The sequence below is a fragment of the Saccostrea cucullata genome, unplaced genomic scaffold (assembly GCF_032062105.1).
Source record: "Saccostrea cucullata isolate Sc308-1 unplaced genomic scaffold, CSIRO_AGI_Scuc_v1 ctg101, whole genome shotgun sequence".
NCBI classification, from domain to species: Eukaryota; Metazoa; Mollusca; class Bivalvia; order Ostreida; family Ostreidae; genus Saccostrea; species Saccostrea cuccullata.
Window position 1 is genome coordinate 139,971 of NW_026939309.1, and position 18,444 is coordinate 158,414.

The window sequence follows — 18,444 nt, forward strand, 5'->3', positions numbered from 1 at the left end:
CACCTTCTCTAATGAAACTATTCAGTAGAAAAAACTGATTGTTAAAACTGGAATAGGTATTCATATTGATGACCAAACAAACGTATTTACTTATTGAGGAAGTATATATTATTTAATTTATTTTACCATTTTCTATTATAAGGTTTATTATATATATGTCTTCATGCTTACTGTTTTATGTACAAAATACACTGTATATCGATTGTGGTAGAATGACATTTTTCTTTATTTCTTTATTTTGATAATTTATATCGAAGGAAAATGAAAATGACAGTGGTCTCTCTGCTATGTAAGTATTAAAATCCATATTTATGTAAATACCGCAAAATAAAACAGTTATAAAAGATTGAAATGGGGTAATTTTGCAGGAAAAGGGAAGCTATTTGTATCTACCTTTAGTACTTTTTAGGCGGAAAACTCATATCTACTCAGAAGGTCAAGAAAATATTCATATATTGTCGATTATATCTCTGTCACCCTTCAGAAAGTATCTTTTTGTTATCTGTACTTTATTCTTCGAAGAATGCTTACTAAAATACTCCGCAATTGCTGCAATGATGTTAACCAGGGGCCCGTTTTACAAAAGAACTCACGACTGAGACCGAAAACGTAAGTTGATTGTAAAATTTTGCAAAATGAATGACTCATTTTAGAAATTGTTCGTACTTCGAACTTTTTCTTGCGTATCAAATCAAATCGGAAACAGAAACCCCATATAGAGTTCATAACATTATCATTATTCTTAAGTAAATAAAAGAAATTGACGATACTAAACTAATGAATCGTCACGCTTATCGAAAAGTTTAGTGATGAATTTGCATGCCATTAGTCTACTTCTCTAGTATATTAAACAGTGTAGTGTGTCTAATATATTGTTGTAAAGTATTCCCGAAGCTTCTCCTTCACTGCTGTTAATATTTTATATTAAGGGAATAGTAACACTTAGTAGAACATTTACTGGAACCCTCTATGTATCTTTATTTGTATGGAATTTCGTATATTTTTGGGAGGTGATATACTTGTAAGAAAAACTAAAAGGTGTTCATTTGGTTTATTTAAAATTAGTACTAGCATCATCCATGCATAATTTACATTTGTAATTTTGTATATATTTAAACTATGTTTTAGCTTTATTCATAAAAAAGTCTAATATTTCCATGTAAAGTAAATGAAACTTACTGAATAGACGCTTTTTGGCTATGTGTAACGTTTTATTGCCATCATTTCAAAGACATCTTAGAGACTGACGTGTCCGTTTCAAATCTTGATATGACTTCAATACTACTAGTAGTATATTTAAGAGCACATTCGTTATAATATTTATGTCAATTTGTCATTATCTCCTGCATGTATGGAATTTTGTCTCCCACTTAATTCTGTGTGCAATAGCATGTTCTGCAAACTTCTTATAAATGAAACGAACTATTCACAAATATGTTCATTTATGACAAAATGAAAGTTACAGTCTCGATTAAAGTCAATACAATTTTCGAAAATTCTATAATCCATCCAATGACCTTTTCAGTAAATTCAATCCATCATAAAATGGAAACACAATTTTACCAATATCCTTTAAATCAAAACGTAACGTACGACTTTTCAACTCTTTGTATAATATTCCTTATGATACATTAAAGACGAGGGCTTTTGACATTATAGCTGCTTTTTCAATAACCTTGTCATTGATCATTTGCAAATTGTTTCTAAAAATCATTCTGATTATACTGCTATGTACTCTGAAGTTGATACATGTACTAAAAAGATGCTCGAGTTTCGACAATACATATATCAATGTAATTTTTTGAAATAAGATGGGATAATGGCATAACAATCAGTATGAAAAAACAGTCAGCATTTTATTTTATGATAATTTTATTTGCTGACAAGGTCATTGTATCGACCAGGCACAGAACTTACGAAATGATGACTTTAAACGAGACAGCTGAAATTCTTGTTTCATCAACCTGTTTGTCAAAAATTTACCTCGTTTTAGAATTTGTTCATAAGAAGAGCACGTTCTTGTGTATCGAATCAACTGAGATATTTAAACTCCGTATGCAGGTGATGAAGGTATTTTGCTGCATAAGTAAGGGAAGTTGATAATAGAAAAATTATAGTCATCACGTTTATCGTAGAGCTTTTTTTAGATTACCGTTAACGTCTTTTTCAAGTAAAATATCCAAGTATGAAACAGATGTGGCAGAATCTGTGGTATCTTTAATCTCAAGCTCACCAGGATATATCGTGTTAACATAAGAATGAAAATCACTATTGTTTATTGACAATATGCCGTCGATATATCTAAATGTCGAGTTGAAGGCTACAGCAAGTGTTTTATTCTTTTCATTCAAGATTTTGAAATAATTCTGCTTCATATGAATACAAAAATAGGTCTGCTAATATCGGAGCACAATGGTACCCATTAAAATTCAAATAGATTGTTGAAAGACATAGTCTACAAAAACAACATAGATTTTGTCAATCAGAAACTCGAGCATCTTTTTAATATCAACTTCAGAGTACTTGTATGTTCAATCAGAATGTTTGAAACAAAGTAGTTTTGCAAATGATCAATGACAAGGTAAGCAAATTTACGAGTTCCATTTTTGTCTGTGAAAATTTCATAAACTTTTTAATAAATACAAGACATTAATATGAGAAGAATCCTACCTTAATATAATTATATCTTTGCAACGAGTAAAGAAAGAGGCTTGGTAAAACATTAACTGGAACCAGCTATATATCTTTGTTTTATGATAAGGGACTAAACTTTCAAAATATATCAAATAAAAGACTAAAACTTTTTTTTTTCATAAGCCTTCTGTATTTTTTCTCTCTAAGTAAACGATCAAAACCTTTTATTTTTGTATCATTTTGTACATTAAGACTACTTTATTATATATATGTGAAAATAAGAAAAAGTTAAATATAGGAAGCATGTGAAAATAAGTAATATATCCCAAAAAAATTAAGAAAAACAGAGAAAATTCGGATTAGGCAATATCCAGTTTAGTGAAATTATTTATGTAAATTTGGTAATATCATACTATAGACCTAATGTAGTAGTATCTTTTTAGGCAAAAAGAACAATCTTTAAACTTTTGAAATAGAAGTAGCATCACAAGATTGGAAAAGTATTTTTTTTATTCTTTATGTCAAGTAAAAAGATAATGACTTTCTGAATTCTGTGAAAATTTTTAACTTTTAAATACAAGAAAATGAATCCTACCTTAATATATATCTTTGTAAAGAAAGAGGCTTGGTAAAAAAAAACATACAATTAAAGCATAGCTTGCGGGGCAAACTTGGAAGAAAAAAAATATACTTTAACCTGACAAATTTATAAAGGATTAATAGACATTTATGTCATTAAGAGTTATCACTCTTATCAAAGTATCGATGAATCTTAAATATCAAGATTTACATTTAGACGACGTATTATCAATTAACAATACGTAGTTAGTCTTTATCACGTGTTGATGTATCCCAAAGATCTTGATATAAATAAAGACACCAAAGTATTTAACACATCAAATTCATATTTTACTAGATATTACGGAAATGGTTACCTTAAGGCCAAGCTTTCTGATAAACGTGAATTTCTCAACTTTTTTATCGTCAACTTCCTTACTTATTTAGCACTATGCCATTTTCTCCTGCACATAGCTTTTATGTCCTTAGTTGATTCGATAAGCAAGAGCATGCTCAAATATAAACAATTTCTAAACGATGCAAGCTATAGCTATACAAACAAGTTGATAAAACAAGAATATCAATAGTCTTGTTTGAAGTCATCGTTTCGCAAGTTCTATGGCCGATACAAAGATCTTGTCAGCAAATATAATCTATCAATAAGTCAAATGCTGACTGAAGTTTTTCATACTAACTGTTTATGCATTATTCACACCTTGAAGTGTCCTTTATTTTAATCATGACAATGAGCACAATGGTGGGTGTGACCAGTTGGCCGGGGATGCTCACTCCTCAATGGTAACTGGTCCAACCTCTGTTGTTTTAAAGGTCTGTATTTCCTCTGCTAATTTTATGTATTGTTGAATGGACGTTTAATCTTGAATACTGTTCAAGACATCTCCATTTATTTCAAAGAAATGTTAAGGCCGGTATACACGGTAAGATTTGTATTATAAGATTTGTATTATAATAAAAAATCTTACTGTGTATACACTCTTAATACAGTGTATCATACGATTTTTCGAATCTTGTAAAACTGTATTAAGAATAGGGCAATGCATGCTCTATTTCTTAATACAAGTCTTAGCTTACCTTTCACTTTCAACCAATCAAATATACTCCCATTGGGGTCATCCTATTCATATCATTACTTAAAAAAGCACAATTGGTAAATAATAATGGTCGACTTTACGAGTAAAGACATCGAAAAACTCGTGGTTTTATGGGAAGGGGAAGAGAACTTGTAGAATAGATCAAGCGGTAGAGATCCGGGTTAGAATAGGTCCTCAGTACCCCCTTGCTTGTCGTAAAAGGCGAGGCCCCGTGTCACAGCAGGTGTGGCACGATAAAGATCCCTCCCTGCTCAAAGGCCGCAAGTGCCGAGCAAAGGCCCAAATTTGCAGCCCTTCACCGGCAATGGTGACGTCTCCATATCAATGAAATATTCTGGAGAGGGACGTTAAACAGTATAGAATCAATCAATCAATCCACAAAAAAGATGCTAGAAGCAGAGCTTATTATCATAATTTTTATTATTTTAAAAGAGAAAGAAATATGGCAGGAGAAAACACGTGGGAATAATAGTTTATTTACAATCTTATAAGATATGCATTAGCATGTGTACAAGAAAGTATTATAATACAAAAGTATTATAATAATTGTATCACACTACAAATCTCATCGTGTATACCGGCCTTTAGGCCATTCACTATATTTTAAACACTGAATCATGTTTGTACATGTAGGATCATGTCAAGCAGGTGTGGACAGTCATCTTGTAAGGTTTACCCCTCCATGGCACCTGATCCCACCTCTGATATACTTAGAGGTCCTTGTTTCATCTATTCCAAATTAAAATTGTTCCAAATAAATGAACTTTTTAGCTTAATAACTCACCATTTTCACACTCATAGTCCACTCACTCAGATATACTGTGACTATATTGAATTTTTTCCAGGTTTATCCCCCTGTTCATGATTATGATTTTTACCAAAAGAATCTAAATTTTTATAATTAAAATTCCTACAATTTCAGCATACTTCTAGATGCAAAACTAAATAGAAAAATTCTGATTTATAATTTTATAACTGAAGTTAAAAAGTAATTTATATAAGAGTTATCTCTCTTATAACAGAATCAATGGACCTTAACATTCAATTTTCTGAATGGTTACATGTAGCATTTAATTTGTATATTAAAATCTGTCTTAATGTGTGAATATCAATGTCTGTCAAGAAATAACTCTCATAATATTTTTCAGAATCACAAAATTTATTCTCCAGTAAAAGGCATTTAGCAAAAACAAACATTTGTAAGGAATGTATATGATTAACAAAGAAATCACTCAGCACTTATAAAGCAGGAATGGAATTGCTGAACACAACAAATTTTAAACATCTGAATATAATCAAAAACAAAGAACATGGTTAAGTAGATCATTGTCAACATGACAAAGTGAGGAACTTACACATATAGGTCAAACTCTTTGTAATTGTTACACCATATAAGTCAAACCATATATATTTATCTGCATGATAAGCAAACATTTCTCAGCTATTAATTTGTAGTTTTGGACATGATTTTAATTTTAACTTTCTAGGACAAGAGATTTTATTCCTAAATAGAGATTTTTTCACTTTTTAAAAACATATACAAAACATCTACTCTATATACATGCTCATGTATATTTTGTAAAACAAATATTGTTTAATCAAAGAAAAAAAAAAAATAAAGATCTTCTTCTTGATTTTAAAACATTTTAAAAAATAATACAAAATATCTATAAAAGGTTAATAAAATGTAAAATCACAATCTATTAGTGACAAATAATCTTCTAAATACTTAAAAAAAAAAGGGGAAAAGTAAAAAATAAGCATATTGCGTAAAATTAATTCTGACATGGTAAATTGATTGTAAATTAATAAATCAAAAACAATTTAAGTACATGTATATAAGATACAATTAATAAACTGCAAATTAAATCAAAGATATATGAAAATATTTGAAGCACTAGGCTCGCTATAAAATAAGAACTCAAAATGTTTCCTGTAGGCTGTGCCTGTATCTTACCAAACACTGAACTTCTAAAGCACAATATTCACATTTTCTTTGATGTGTACAAAGCCTGGGATCTAGGAAAGAAACTGAATGAATTAAGTCCTTATAAGTCCATATAAACCAAACATACTTCAATCAATACATGCTATATATTTCAGACTGCAAATTTCCTATCTTCCTTATTTTCAAGATTTCAATACAGAAAGATTACACATCTTTGGCATTTATAATTTTTAAAATTTATCCTAAAGGTATATAAAATTCATGGTCAAAAAAATCTTCCTTTCAAAGAGATAACATTATGAGTTTTAATACTTAATTTATACAACCTTTACATAGGACACCAGAAACATTTTGTACCAGTCACCTTGTCTACTTTTGCCTACTATAGACACACTATTATGTGTTCTGTGAACATTAACTGACTAAAGCCGACTAAGAAGCAAATCTGCCTTTGTCATCCCTACAAGTTATAGTCACTAACTTAAGCTGATTGCACTAATTTATTGTTATTGTCATAAGCCGACTCAAAACATTCCTCAAATTATTGTCAATGACTTCAGCAGTCTCAGAACTCTATCTGTCTTTGTTTTTCAATGCTTTATCTAAGTTACTGTCATTGTAAAAAGATGACCCAAAAGTAAATCACTACATTACCGAAGTTACTGCCACTGCATCGGGTTCACGTCATTGACATCAGGAGTATTAATCTATACAGGGGACTAAAATGTTGGAATCCAATTCCTCTCATTCACAATTCAGACTGTTCATACTGTGTTTACGAATCTCTTTTGAGAGATACTTTAACATTAAGTAGACATAAGCTACATGAATCTCGCACTCTTACTCATTTAACCACTTAAGTAACATAAATATACACATACAAAATCAAAATGTGATGCTCATTAACATGACAAATGGGACTCAGTTTATCCATTAATCATTAATAATATATATAATAATTATTCACACAGCAGTTCAACTTTGTGGACATTTTCAACTTCCAAAATCACATGAATTTAATTCATTCAAGATCAACATAAATTGTTAAAAATTTCACAACAGTACAGTGTATTGAATATGAAACTGAAGTACATTATATTTATGATACATGTTAGTGCAGGTTTGAAAATCATACACTTCACAACAAACCAATACCTATTTATTATTAACACTCAAGTATCTGAGAACGAAAGGGACATTGTGATGGGTGTTTACATTTACAAATGACCTGTGATACTTCAAATTATTAAGACAACCCCTTATATAATCAAGTTTTTGAGATGGTCCCTCACACTAAAGATGCCACACTGTAGGACACTTTTTGAGATGGTCCCTCACACTAACGATGCCACATTGTACGCCACTTTGTTGGGGTTTTTAAGGCCAGACAACTGACAGTCTTTGTAGAGACTTTGTCCATTCAGAATCAGCAGAGTGTCTTTTGATGGTGTGGCAAAGTACCTGCTGAAATAATCTCCTCCAATCACTGCACGGGAAACTTGAGTGAAAGAGTTCAAAGACATCTGGGGTTCTCCGATGTCTAAAATTAGAACATCATACAAAATATACTTAACTCTTTTATTCCAAACAAGACAAAATATATTTACACAAAAAAGTCACAAGGCATTTGATAGAAAGATTCATGCAATTTTTTTCTCGTAACCCCTTAGGAAAAGGATGAGGTCCTTCTTTTGATCAAATTAAATTTCCTTCATCAAAAGATACTGTTTCCAATTTTTGTTTGAAATTAGTCCAGTGAATATGGAGGTGAAACTGTAAAAATTTTACAAGTTGTTAGTTAAGTCAAAATTTGGTCAAGTCACACGTTTTGTGAAAATCCCGGGATCACTCGATCTTAAACGCGTATATTATAGACATAGGCTTGGGAAAAATGCATTTAGTTACTGGTTTTCCAGTGGCATAAGAAATTTAAGAAAAACAGAACTTCCATGGACGTTGATAAAAAGTGTGGTCACTTTTTAGAGGCTCTGTTTAACTACGTATCCCCCTAGGCAAATTTAAAGCGTTAATGGACGTTGTCGGCTGCCGTTCAACAACAGACAATGAACATTTTTATCATATATAATATATTTTAAATTGATTGGCAAGTAAATAACTTGCTAGACACAAGGGTGATTAAAGACTCTCAATCCTTGGAAATACACACTGAAATGAGACTTAACTTTTTTGGTAAGGCAAATAAAAGGCGTACCTTTCAGTGTGGTCATCTTTCCATTGTCTAGTTGTATGGAGTAGATCTCGGGCAGTTCTTGTGATGTCATGACAACTTTGTAACCATGACCTTGGTTTGATGGGAAAAAGGTCACATCACTGACCTTAGAATCAACTATAACTTCTGTCATCTTGGAGATTTCTCCTGAAAATGCATATCCAAAAAAAATTGTAGTTTTTTATTATTTGTATTTCTAAATCTATTTGCTTATCCAATTATTTAGACTATATAGAAATGTACATGTAGTAAGATTATACATTAAAAAATAAAATGTCTTATAATTATTTCCAACACAAATAATGTTGGAATCCTTTTTCTTTTGATATTCTGTATTATTTTTCTTTATATTGTAGAAGCGTATGGTCCATAAACAGAACCTTTTTTTAATCATTCCCCCTACTTACCCTTCCCCGTGACCTTGGCAATGTTGACCTTCCCTGTTTGTTTGTCTACAGTCACAATATTCTTGGAATCTGGAGATACATATGGGGTACCAGACAGAGTAACATTAGAGACAGGTGTGTCAGTTATGTAGTCTATTAAGATCTGCAGGGTCTTAGAACCACTGGGGGTGGATTGTAGGCATTCCACAACAATATGTCCCCCTGAAATAGAAATTCAAAATGAACTCACATTGTTCCTTCCTGGATGATTCTGTTAATTTTCCCTAGCCTAAAAAGTAAAGGCATTAAGTTTGTTGATACACTTTAGTTAATTTCCATAAATCTTTAAGTAAACACTATAAATGTTCACAAAGTCAAATCTCATTTTGATCTTAAGCACCATTGTGTATTTGACTGGACAGTATATTTAAACATTTTTCATGAAAAAGGAGAGAAATGGTATAAATGGTCACAAGAGTGATAGAGGAAAGAAACTTCATCAATCATGGGTATTGGGGACAAATGATTTTTTTCTTAGGCCATTACCAGGATATTACCAGATGTCTACTGACAGAAATAGAGTATTAAGAATTCTTTTAGAGTGATGAGCAATACAGCATCATATTTCATAGTTTGAGTATTGAGTTTTATTATTCTACCATAAAAACTAACCCTGTCACTAGAGGCTTACCAAGGGGTATGAAGGCGACCTCCTGTGGTACACAGTTAAAGACGTCCAGATCTACAGCCTTAGTGTACCTCATAGACTCCAGCTCCAACTTAAACATGCTGTGCTGGTCCCGGTGAATGACATATCCATACTGCTGGTTGTGATGGAGGTCATTGGCGGGTGGTAAGAACATGTCTTGTACCTGAATAAAAATATACATTCAATATGTACTTCTTTGGAGAATTATGTGTTTTGAAAAATTTTCCAGATTTGACATCAAAACAAGGTGATCAATTTTTTGTAATGATTTTTTAAAACATTTAACAATTCAGCATCATAATTTAGCTATGTAAAGTAGAGATTAGCTAATTATAACAGGTATAATTTTTAATTTTAAGAGTCGAAAATATATCAAGTTATCCCCCCTCCCAAAAAAATTACAATTAGATTAATTTGTTAAAATAAACCAACAGCATACTATAATCATTTTAGCTTGCAAAAAATTTTTGCTCATAAACAGAATGTTTCTCGTCATTATAAAATAAAACCAAATAAATTCTCAGCAAATTTTGTTCTATAATGTTGACACATCCAATATATTCATGCTATGTTTATTCCTTACCAGATGAAATTTGTATCCAACAGGCTGAGTGTGGACCATACGATGTCGCAAGTCTGAACTGGCATCTCTAATTACGACAACGGTTTTACTTCCTGTGTCTGTCTCAGAGTTCCAGCATAAAACCCAGACCTCGTCCAAATGTTCTACGTAGTATAGTTTTGTTGGAAACTGGTCGGTGTTGATAAACTAACAAATAAAAATGAAACCTCAGTTGACTTGTGAAAAAAAGTTAAATCAGTAGTCACTCTTCCACAATTTTCTTTACTTATCATCCACTTATTGGTATTAATCTATCTATGAGGTCAAAGCATTCTTATATCAGGTATGTATATATGTTATGGGACAATATTGTTCCAATAAAGTGAACAAAATGTTTAAAATAAATAAAAATTGCATTCAAGAGAGAATATGACAGTATTTCCAATATACTGACCTCTACTGGGTTCATTGTTTCGGCCGAGTCTATGACCACCACTCTGTGCTCGCTCGGCTGAGCTATATATAGAAACTTGTTCCTGACGTTGACCACCTGTCCCCAGACACAATCCTTCCTCTGGTCACACAGGTAGATGGGCCCGTCCAGCTCCTCAGGTATGTACTTCAGGTGTCCGAAGCTGCTGTGGACCTGTCGCTTGGTGTAACAGCCGCTGGGGTTATAGGCGCTGTAGCCAGTCTGGTGAAACACAAAGAAGGTCTCCTGTCTGGTGGTCTGCTTACCGTACACTGAAAGACAGCAGCATTGAGGCAAGGATACATTTGAAATAAAATTGCTTCTTTGAATTTATAAAAGTTGCAAGATTACTTTAGTGAAGTACAACTTAAAAGATTTCCAATAATCTTTAAAATGCCTTATACTCAGATCATTAACACTTTATCCTTACATGCTATTTTTTAGTTTGGAAGTCATAAATTAATTGTAAATGAGTGAGTCTACCTATGGCAATAGGTAAATAGCTACATTTAATAGTTGGGTTTTACAGATAACCAGGAAGCTTACATTTTTCGGTCTGGTTCGGTTTCTGAATGTATAACATGGCTATATCCTGACTGCTGCCAGCTGGGTTTGTGGCCACACATTTATACGCTCCCGAGTCTCTCTGGTAATTAGAGTCCTTAATGATCAGAGTCCCATTCTCATCTACAATATTGAAACAGAATTAATTCCTTTAATTCTTTTATATTTTCAAATTGGAATACATTAGATTTATTCCCCTTTGTATTTTGGATTTTAATCTCAATATCTAGCTACAGTTTTCTTGATATTTCTGTTTCTGATATAAAAAGAAGTGCAGTAAATAGTTTAGTAAATGCACTGCAGCATTTGGAGTCATATGAAGTGCCAGCACTTATTTGTTTTTTCTACAGCTGACCAATTGAGAACCAAAAAAAAAAAATACTGTAAACCAACTTTTATTAGCATGTGAGAAATTTTCATGATGTTCTGGCGTAGTGATCGCGAATATTTCTTGCCGAGAACTGATCGCGAATATTTCTAAATGCAAAGTGGTCCTTAAGGGGGGACCTATGTCGTTCTACGTCAAGGCAGCGTTATGTGACGTCACAATAGCGACGTTTGTTTTTACCTGTTGACTTTTGCAACGGTGATATAGGGATAACATTGTTGATAATCAATAACATACACAATTTACAAAAAGAAAATTTATTCATCATTAATAACAGTTTTATTTGATTTATAGAGTTTGTTAATATTAGAATTATCTTCCTTTGGTTGATAATTCATAGCAATTTCTGTTGTGAAAGAATACCTGGATATGCTAGCGCAAAAAGAGACAGAATTCAGCAAAGAAAGCGGCTTAAATCAGGGAAATATGTTTAATTTTATAATTACCATTAATCGATTTTCTGGAGAAAACTAAGAGAAATTTTTAGAAATGTACTTGTACAGGTGTATATTTGCTTATTTATTTATAGTACATGTAGATTTTATAGTATAAATTAATTTCTAGGTTCTAATAGGTGTTGTTGAAGGGGAAATGAAGGGAGTGGGGAGAAACAGAATGAATGGAATGAAGAAGAAAATTTATCTGTTTAAATTGTTTCTAATAAAAAGAAAATACTCGTTTTTTGCAAAATATTTTTATATTCAGATGTTTGTCAGTGCTTACTTACCCTTTTAAGTGCAGAAAGGTCAATATTTATGACACAAGAGTATAAAAATAAAAGAAAACGTCATATTTCTCGTTTATTTTATCATAAAGGTATACTTTTTTCTTTGTTAAAATAAAGAAATGAACCATCTCTTTAAAAAAATATGAATTACAACATTTTCACACAAAGACTTTTCAAGATATTACCTGTTACGCATGTCAGAATTGTAAAAAATACGACAAGAAAAATGGGGTGATACTTACATTGTGCTCCATTATAATTTTTCATGCGGGATGAATTTCAATGAATTTGGCTCCATTTTAAAGATACAAGTCATATGAATTAAATAAGTGTTGAATTTGAATATGATTTGACATTTTTGGTTCTTTTTAGCGCATATTTGGGGTAGAACAATAATGTCTGAAGATAATCTATTTTTAGCATTTCACACTGTTTTTGCACGTGCTCCTGTGTAAAAATTAGCATATAAAGGTATTGTTTTTAATACCTAAAATTTAAGAGCAAGTGGTCAGGAAAGAAATGTCAAAGTTTTGAAAATTTCACACAAAGACTTTTCAGACATAGGTCCCCCCTTAAAGCCTATGTGTTTATTAACAATAGATCCAAAACAAGGTTTGATTGTGAAAATTAGTTGTTGTGAAGTACTTCACTTGCGGTAAATCGCGAAATAAAGTCGTCACGAATAAAAGTTGGTTTACAGTAAACTTGATGCATGGACTGAATTTAGAACATACGAATTCTGGCGTAGTGATCTGGAGAGGCTGGGATGACCTTGTCGTTGAACTGCCACTGGATGGTGGGGGGTGGAATTCCTACTCCCTGACAGTGAAGGTGAATGTCCACTCCACTCACCGGTAACATCATAGAGGAGGGGGACACCTTAACGATGGGCGGGACTGAAAAAAGAAAGCTTTATATAGCACATAACATCACAGAGGAGGGTGATACCTTAACAATGGGCAGGACTGAAAGAGGAATGCTTTACATAGCACATAACATCATAGAGGAGGGGGACACCTTAACAGTGGGAGGGACTGAAAAAGGAAAGCTTTATATAGCACATAACATCATAGAGGAGGGAGACACATTAACAGTGGGCAGGACTGAAAGAGGAAAGCTTCATATAGCACATAACATTATAGAGGAGGAGGACACCTTAACAATGGGCGGGACTGAAAGAGGAAAGCTTCATATAGCACATAACATTATAGAGGAGGGGGACACCTTAACAGTGGGAGGGACTGAAAAAGGAAAGCTTTATATAGCACATAACACCATAGATGAAGGGGACATCTTAACAATGGGCAGGACTGAAAGAGGAAAGCTTTATATAGCACATAACATCATAGAGGAGGGAGACACCTTAACAGTGGGCGGGACTGAAAGAGGAAAGCTTTATATAGAACACTGAAGGTAAATTCCTTTTCATCAAATGAACATCAAACTTTTCACACAAGATTCAATGTATTGTAGAATAATACAAGTCAAAAACTTTATTGAAGTAACTGTCTTTTACAAAAGATTGAAATTTACCATCTTTTAAAATATATCTTTTTTAAATAAAAATTGACCATTTCATTATATTTTCAAAAAAAAAAAAATTTTCATGGTTAACATTTGAGTTTTAACTAAAATGGTTTGAGGAGCCTAACTCAGTGTACTCACCGTTAACTTTTAACTCATGGACTTGTTTGAATCCTGGTCTGTACTGGTCGTAACAAGTCCAGTTTCCAATGTGATGGATGCCTACGTTCTCAAAGTATAACGTCCCATCAGAGAAAACCTGAAATACATGGGACTCAGCGGTTAAGGATACTAAGGAGTATTTAATCAATTTTCTGGTGAAAAATTAGACAATTCAAGAGAGAATTTTACATGCAGAAATAAAGCTGCAAAAAAAAAAAGAAAGAAAGAAAAGAAAATTGTTCAATTATATTTTTTTTATAGAATTGTAAAAGGAATTTTGCTCAAGAATTACTAATTTTTTTAATTTTCAAATCTACTGTGGAAAGCTTCATGTAGTGACAACAATAAGTGTGAAACCAATAAGCCATTAATTTCCACACAGATGTTTTTATGGCGTTGACATAACAATATTTTCTTCTGAAACATTATGCTGCAATAAACTAAAGTGAAAAAGATGTGTTTGTGAATTTAATGAGAGACTTACAGCGATTCCTGGAAAGGCTACTGTCTCTAGGTCTGTGTTGTGTCGGTTCCAGATAATGTGGGAATTCTCAGAGGATGGGGAAATTCCACACCGCAGCTCCAGTCCATTACCAACCGTCGCTAATGTTGGCACCTCCTGAAACTCCTCCTCAAAAGCAGCTATCTCTAAATCTGACAAACAGTTTAATTGCTTAAGAGTTTTTCTATGTTATAGATTGCAAATTCTTCATACTTCTTTTCTTTTAGTTACAGACATACATTATAAGCCTACTATGAGTTAATTCTTTATGTCCTAAGTCTTCTATCTCAACTAATCAATATCTTTATAACTGCTTCTCTGTATGATTTTTGATGAATTTCTTTTCTTGTTAAAAACAATGTACATATACATTATGTATTACCAAATGCCTTGAGGAATTCATCTTCTTGGATTTCATCGTCCTGAATGTTTTCAAATCTGAACATGTCCATGAGGGAGCACGAGGCAAACATGCGTTGAAACGGTTCTGTGACCCAGATGTCCCATAATTCATCTCGTATGATTTTGTTGTCCATGTTCTTGTCATAGTAACTAAACATCAAGGAGGCCAAGTAATCCCTCTCTGTTACGATATCAATTATTAAGATTAGGTCAGTGCTGCATTTCCATTTATTTTGGGGGATGAAGGGTGGTATGGTTTTCCACAAATACATGTAGATATAAATATACCCATTTCTTTTACCTATGACTACATATAAGAACTATGCTTGATATCTAGACCAGTAGCCACTTACTGCCATAGAGAGCTGTCGGGGAGCAGTCCTTCTCCTGGAAGCGGACACAGTGGTACCTGAGGATGTCTGCCTTCATCTTGACGTACTCCTGGGTCGTACACAAATCAGAAAACATGGCCTCCTCCACTCTGTCCTTCAGGGTCTTGGGATCCAGGGCGTTGTCATACTGTCCCTTCTCTGTTGGTTGTTTAGAGGTGACCTTCTCCAGGCTAAGTTTTATTTCTGGCTCTTTCTGGTTCTGGTCTGGTTTTTCTGATGGTAGAATTACACCAGTTTTATCTTCATCCTTTACTGTCAGGTGTGCCTTGAGTTGTGCCTTGCCATCTGGTCTTTTGACTCGGTGTAGTGTTGGCTCTCTTTCAGTAGATACACCTGACAAAAAGATTCATATATATTAAAAATTAACTAAGTAACTGTGCTGAAGGACTTAAAGCATATAAACACAAAAGACAAAATCATAGAAGTTGTCTTAAGGACAGCTGCATAATTTCTCACATGCTTTTAACTATCTTAAAACTGCTGTCTATTGGCTAAAGAAAATATTTTGCAAATCTTTTTTTTTTAACAAAATTTAAATTTTGTTCTGATGTTGATGTTAAATTTAATGACAAATGATATATTATAGCTCCTTGTCAAATCAAAGTGATGATTTTACCCTTTGTCTCCCCACAATCCCTCTTGATGTAATTAACAGACTTCTGAGTTATACAGGATTCCTGGTTATAGAGGTGACAGTCCCCAGTGTTGTAGTCGTACTTAATGGCTATGCAGTCCTCACAGCTGTCACGACAGTCCTCAAACGAACTGATCTTGTTAGATCTGATCTCACAGGGAGCCGAGGCTGGAAGCTGGACCTCGTGGTAGGAACAGTCTAAGATGGGAACATGAGGTAAAAATATAAACATTGATTTTGTCAAAGAATATCTGACACATTTTGCTGTTTAACCATGTTAACTATGTATAGGGAATTTTGCTACAACAATTCTTTTTAATTGCAATCTGTTTTCAGGCAAAAATTCTTTGTCTTCTATACTTCAATTTTTTATTAATATTCTTCAAATTAAAATATTTTTTACACAGTTTTATGCAAGTACTAAAAACCAATTCTACAATTATAAATCATAATTTCACTTGATCAGAAACCTAACCTTCTGGGTTAGCACATCTCCTGACATAGTAATTCTCTCGTCCCTTTTCTAACATCTCTATACAGGATTTGTCAAAGTAGATTTCACAGAAGCCATTGTTGAGGAACTTAAATGCCTCACAGTGTCCACGGAGACAGGTGTCATGGCAGTCCAGGAGCGTGGACAGCGTACTGGTGGCCTTACTGCACATGTACGGTGACCTCCCAGGGGTCACCTCCAAAACATGGCAGCTAGAGTTGGTCTCTGTAAAGGAAGAGAATCTTTTAAATTTTATCGTAGTAGTTTTTAGAAGTACATGTAGTTGTTAAGCATGAAAATCAGCCATCGCAACTTTAGGTATTGTTAAGAAACATACATGTACTCCTAGATCCAATTGTCAAAATCTAAAAATTCCATCAAAACCTTTCCTAATGCCAAAACCTTTTGAAAGGCTTATGAAAACTATTTCAATTTTACCAATTAACCCAGTCAATTCAAAGTGATATTATAGATTTCTCATGGTCAGTCCCTTTTGTGTTTACTTAAATAATGAAATTCGAAAAAGTTTTGCAATGAAACACATTCGTTATATTTCTGATTCTTACAAAAGACCAACGAGGAACCCATGGGATTTCTCTCTGTTATACCGCATTCAAGGCAGTATAGAGGGAGAGAAAACCTGTGATTCCCACGATGACAAAAGACTTGTTTTTTCAAATTAAAGTGTTAATGAACTACCTGAGCAAATCATGTACAGGAGTTAAGATTTTAAATGAATTATTTTTTCAAGTCAAGTTCAAGTTTTTGTCTTTATCAATGTTGATATTTTTCTTTTCAATAAATATAGCTTTAATTCCATTTTCCCTATCATACTTAAAATTCAACAGTAAGAGAAAAATGTTTGTTACTCAAAGATAAATTTTATTAAAAAATTTGCAAATAACTTGTATACCCGGTATATCTTATATATTTTTGCACTTGGATTGGAACTTCCCTTATCATTATACATAATTCAAAGTACCTTAAAAACTCTTCATTGATTTTACATAAAATGTTTGAAGCAGTTGTGCATTAGGAAAAATTCCTCTGCAACAATTAATATTGATTTTTAAAAATAGCTTTAAGATGTACCGGCCGGGTTATATATGGGGGGGGGGAAATATAACTATATTGTTTTCCCTGGATCCTGTGGATTTCTGACAGGATTAAAAGAAATTTATATTATCTTCATGCAATAACATATACAGACATTATTTAAAGAATTCATTGCTTTTATCAACAGAAAGTTTTCTTATGGAAGTAACCAATTTTCAGAAGTTGTTGACATTTTCCCAATTATCAACACGTGAAAACTTGTTGAAATGAGAAACGAAAAGAAATCTCATAGTATGGCAAGAGAATATATATCTAATGTATATGCAGCAATGTAATAAAATTCACAATCTAGATCCTTTAAGTTTATTGTATAGATTTTTACATCTAGATATTTAACACTTTAGGTTTTATATAGGAAAACTAGACAGATTACACTAGAATAAAGGTTCTCTCATATACTTTATGCACTATTTCATCATGTCTTTAATGTAAATATATGGTTAGGAAATCAGATTTTTTTCCCTTTCAAATGCAGTAAGCCTGTCTGCAGTGCAGTTACATCAATTATTCAATCCCAGTGAAAATAGTGGAACATATTTTGAAACAAACTTGCAAGTTCCCACTTTTGATCAATTCAATGCACTGCAGCGTGCAAAATTATTGTGTTATACAAGTACTTAGCATCTAGTTCAGCAATAATTCAGGCTAATTCCTACCATGGGAAGACTGGCTGAACATGCATGAGAAGAATTACTGCTGAAACCCAACATGTAACATAAAACGTCTTTCATTCTCTCTATTTTGATCTATTCCCTAAAAGACTTTGCTACACAAGGGAAATTATTTTCCATGCTGTGTAATTTCTGTTTAAGTCAGAAGCCTGTTTCTAAGAAAACAGAATCAGGTGACTATAAATATATCTGCACTGTACACTAAGAACTGTAGTCACTTTCATTTGAACTTGAGTTAAAAAACTTAAAATTCTTAAT

The 18,444-nt window shown here is 32.7% G+C and overlaps 1 protein-coding gene across 4 annotated transcripts in view; it reads right to left on the reverse strand.

The window, feature by feature from the left end:
- Nucleotides 1-5,442: 5,442 nt before the first annotated feature.
- LOC134252755 (follistatin-related protein 5-like) overlaps nucleotides 5,443-18,444 on the reverse strand; it is a 37,168-nt gene continuing 24,166 nt past the window's right edge. For 3 of the 4 annotated variants that reach the window (XM_062735262.1, XM_062735259.1, XM_062735263.1), the window contains 14 exons: nucleotides 16,382-16,624; nucleotides 15,889-16,104; nucleotides 15,234-15,605; nucleotides 14,861-15,061; nucleotides 14,461-14,630; nucleotides 13,956-14,073; nucleotides 13,025-13,186; nucleotides 11,158-11,298; nucleotides 10,594-10,883; nucleotides 10,161-10,346; nucleotides 9,560-9,740; nucleotides 8,890-9,090; nucleotides 8,465-8,629; nucleotides 5,443-7,792 (listed from right to left, as the gene is read on the reverse strand). In XM_062735262.1, coding sequence (XP_062591246.1) covers nucleotides 7,587-7,792; nucleotides 8,465-8,629; nucleotides 8,890-9,090; nucleotides 9,560-9,740; nucleotides 10,161-10,346; nucleotides 10,594-10,883; nucleotides 11,158-11,298; nucleotides 13,025-13,186; nucleotides 13,956-14,073; nucleotides 14,461-14,630; nucleotides 14,861-15,061; nucleotides 15,234-15,605; nucleotides 15,889-16,104; nucleotides 16,382-16,624 — 2,852 coding nt within the window. In that variant the 3' untranslated portion in view covers nucleotides 5,443-7,586. Of the gene's footprint in view, nucleotides 7,793-8,464; nucleotides 8,630-8,889; nucleotides 9,091-9,559; nucleotides 9,741-10,160; nucleotides 10,347-10,593; nucleotides 10,884-11,157; nucleotides 11,299-13,024; nucleotides 13,187-13,445; nucleotides 13,463-13,955; nucleotides 14,074-14,460; nucleotides 14,631-14,860; nucleotides 15,062-15,233; nucleotides 15,606-15,888; nucleotides 16,105-16,381; nucleotides 16,625-18,444 lie in introns of all 4 variants that reach the window. The other variant, XM_062735260.1, reaches the window with a different exon arrangement.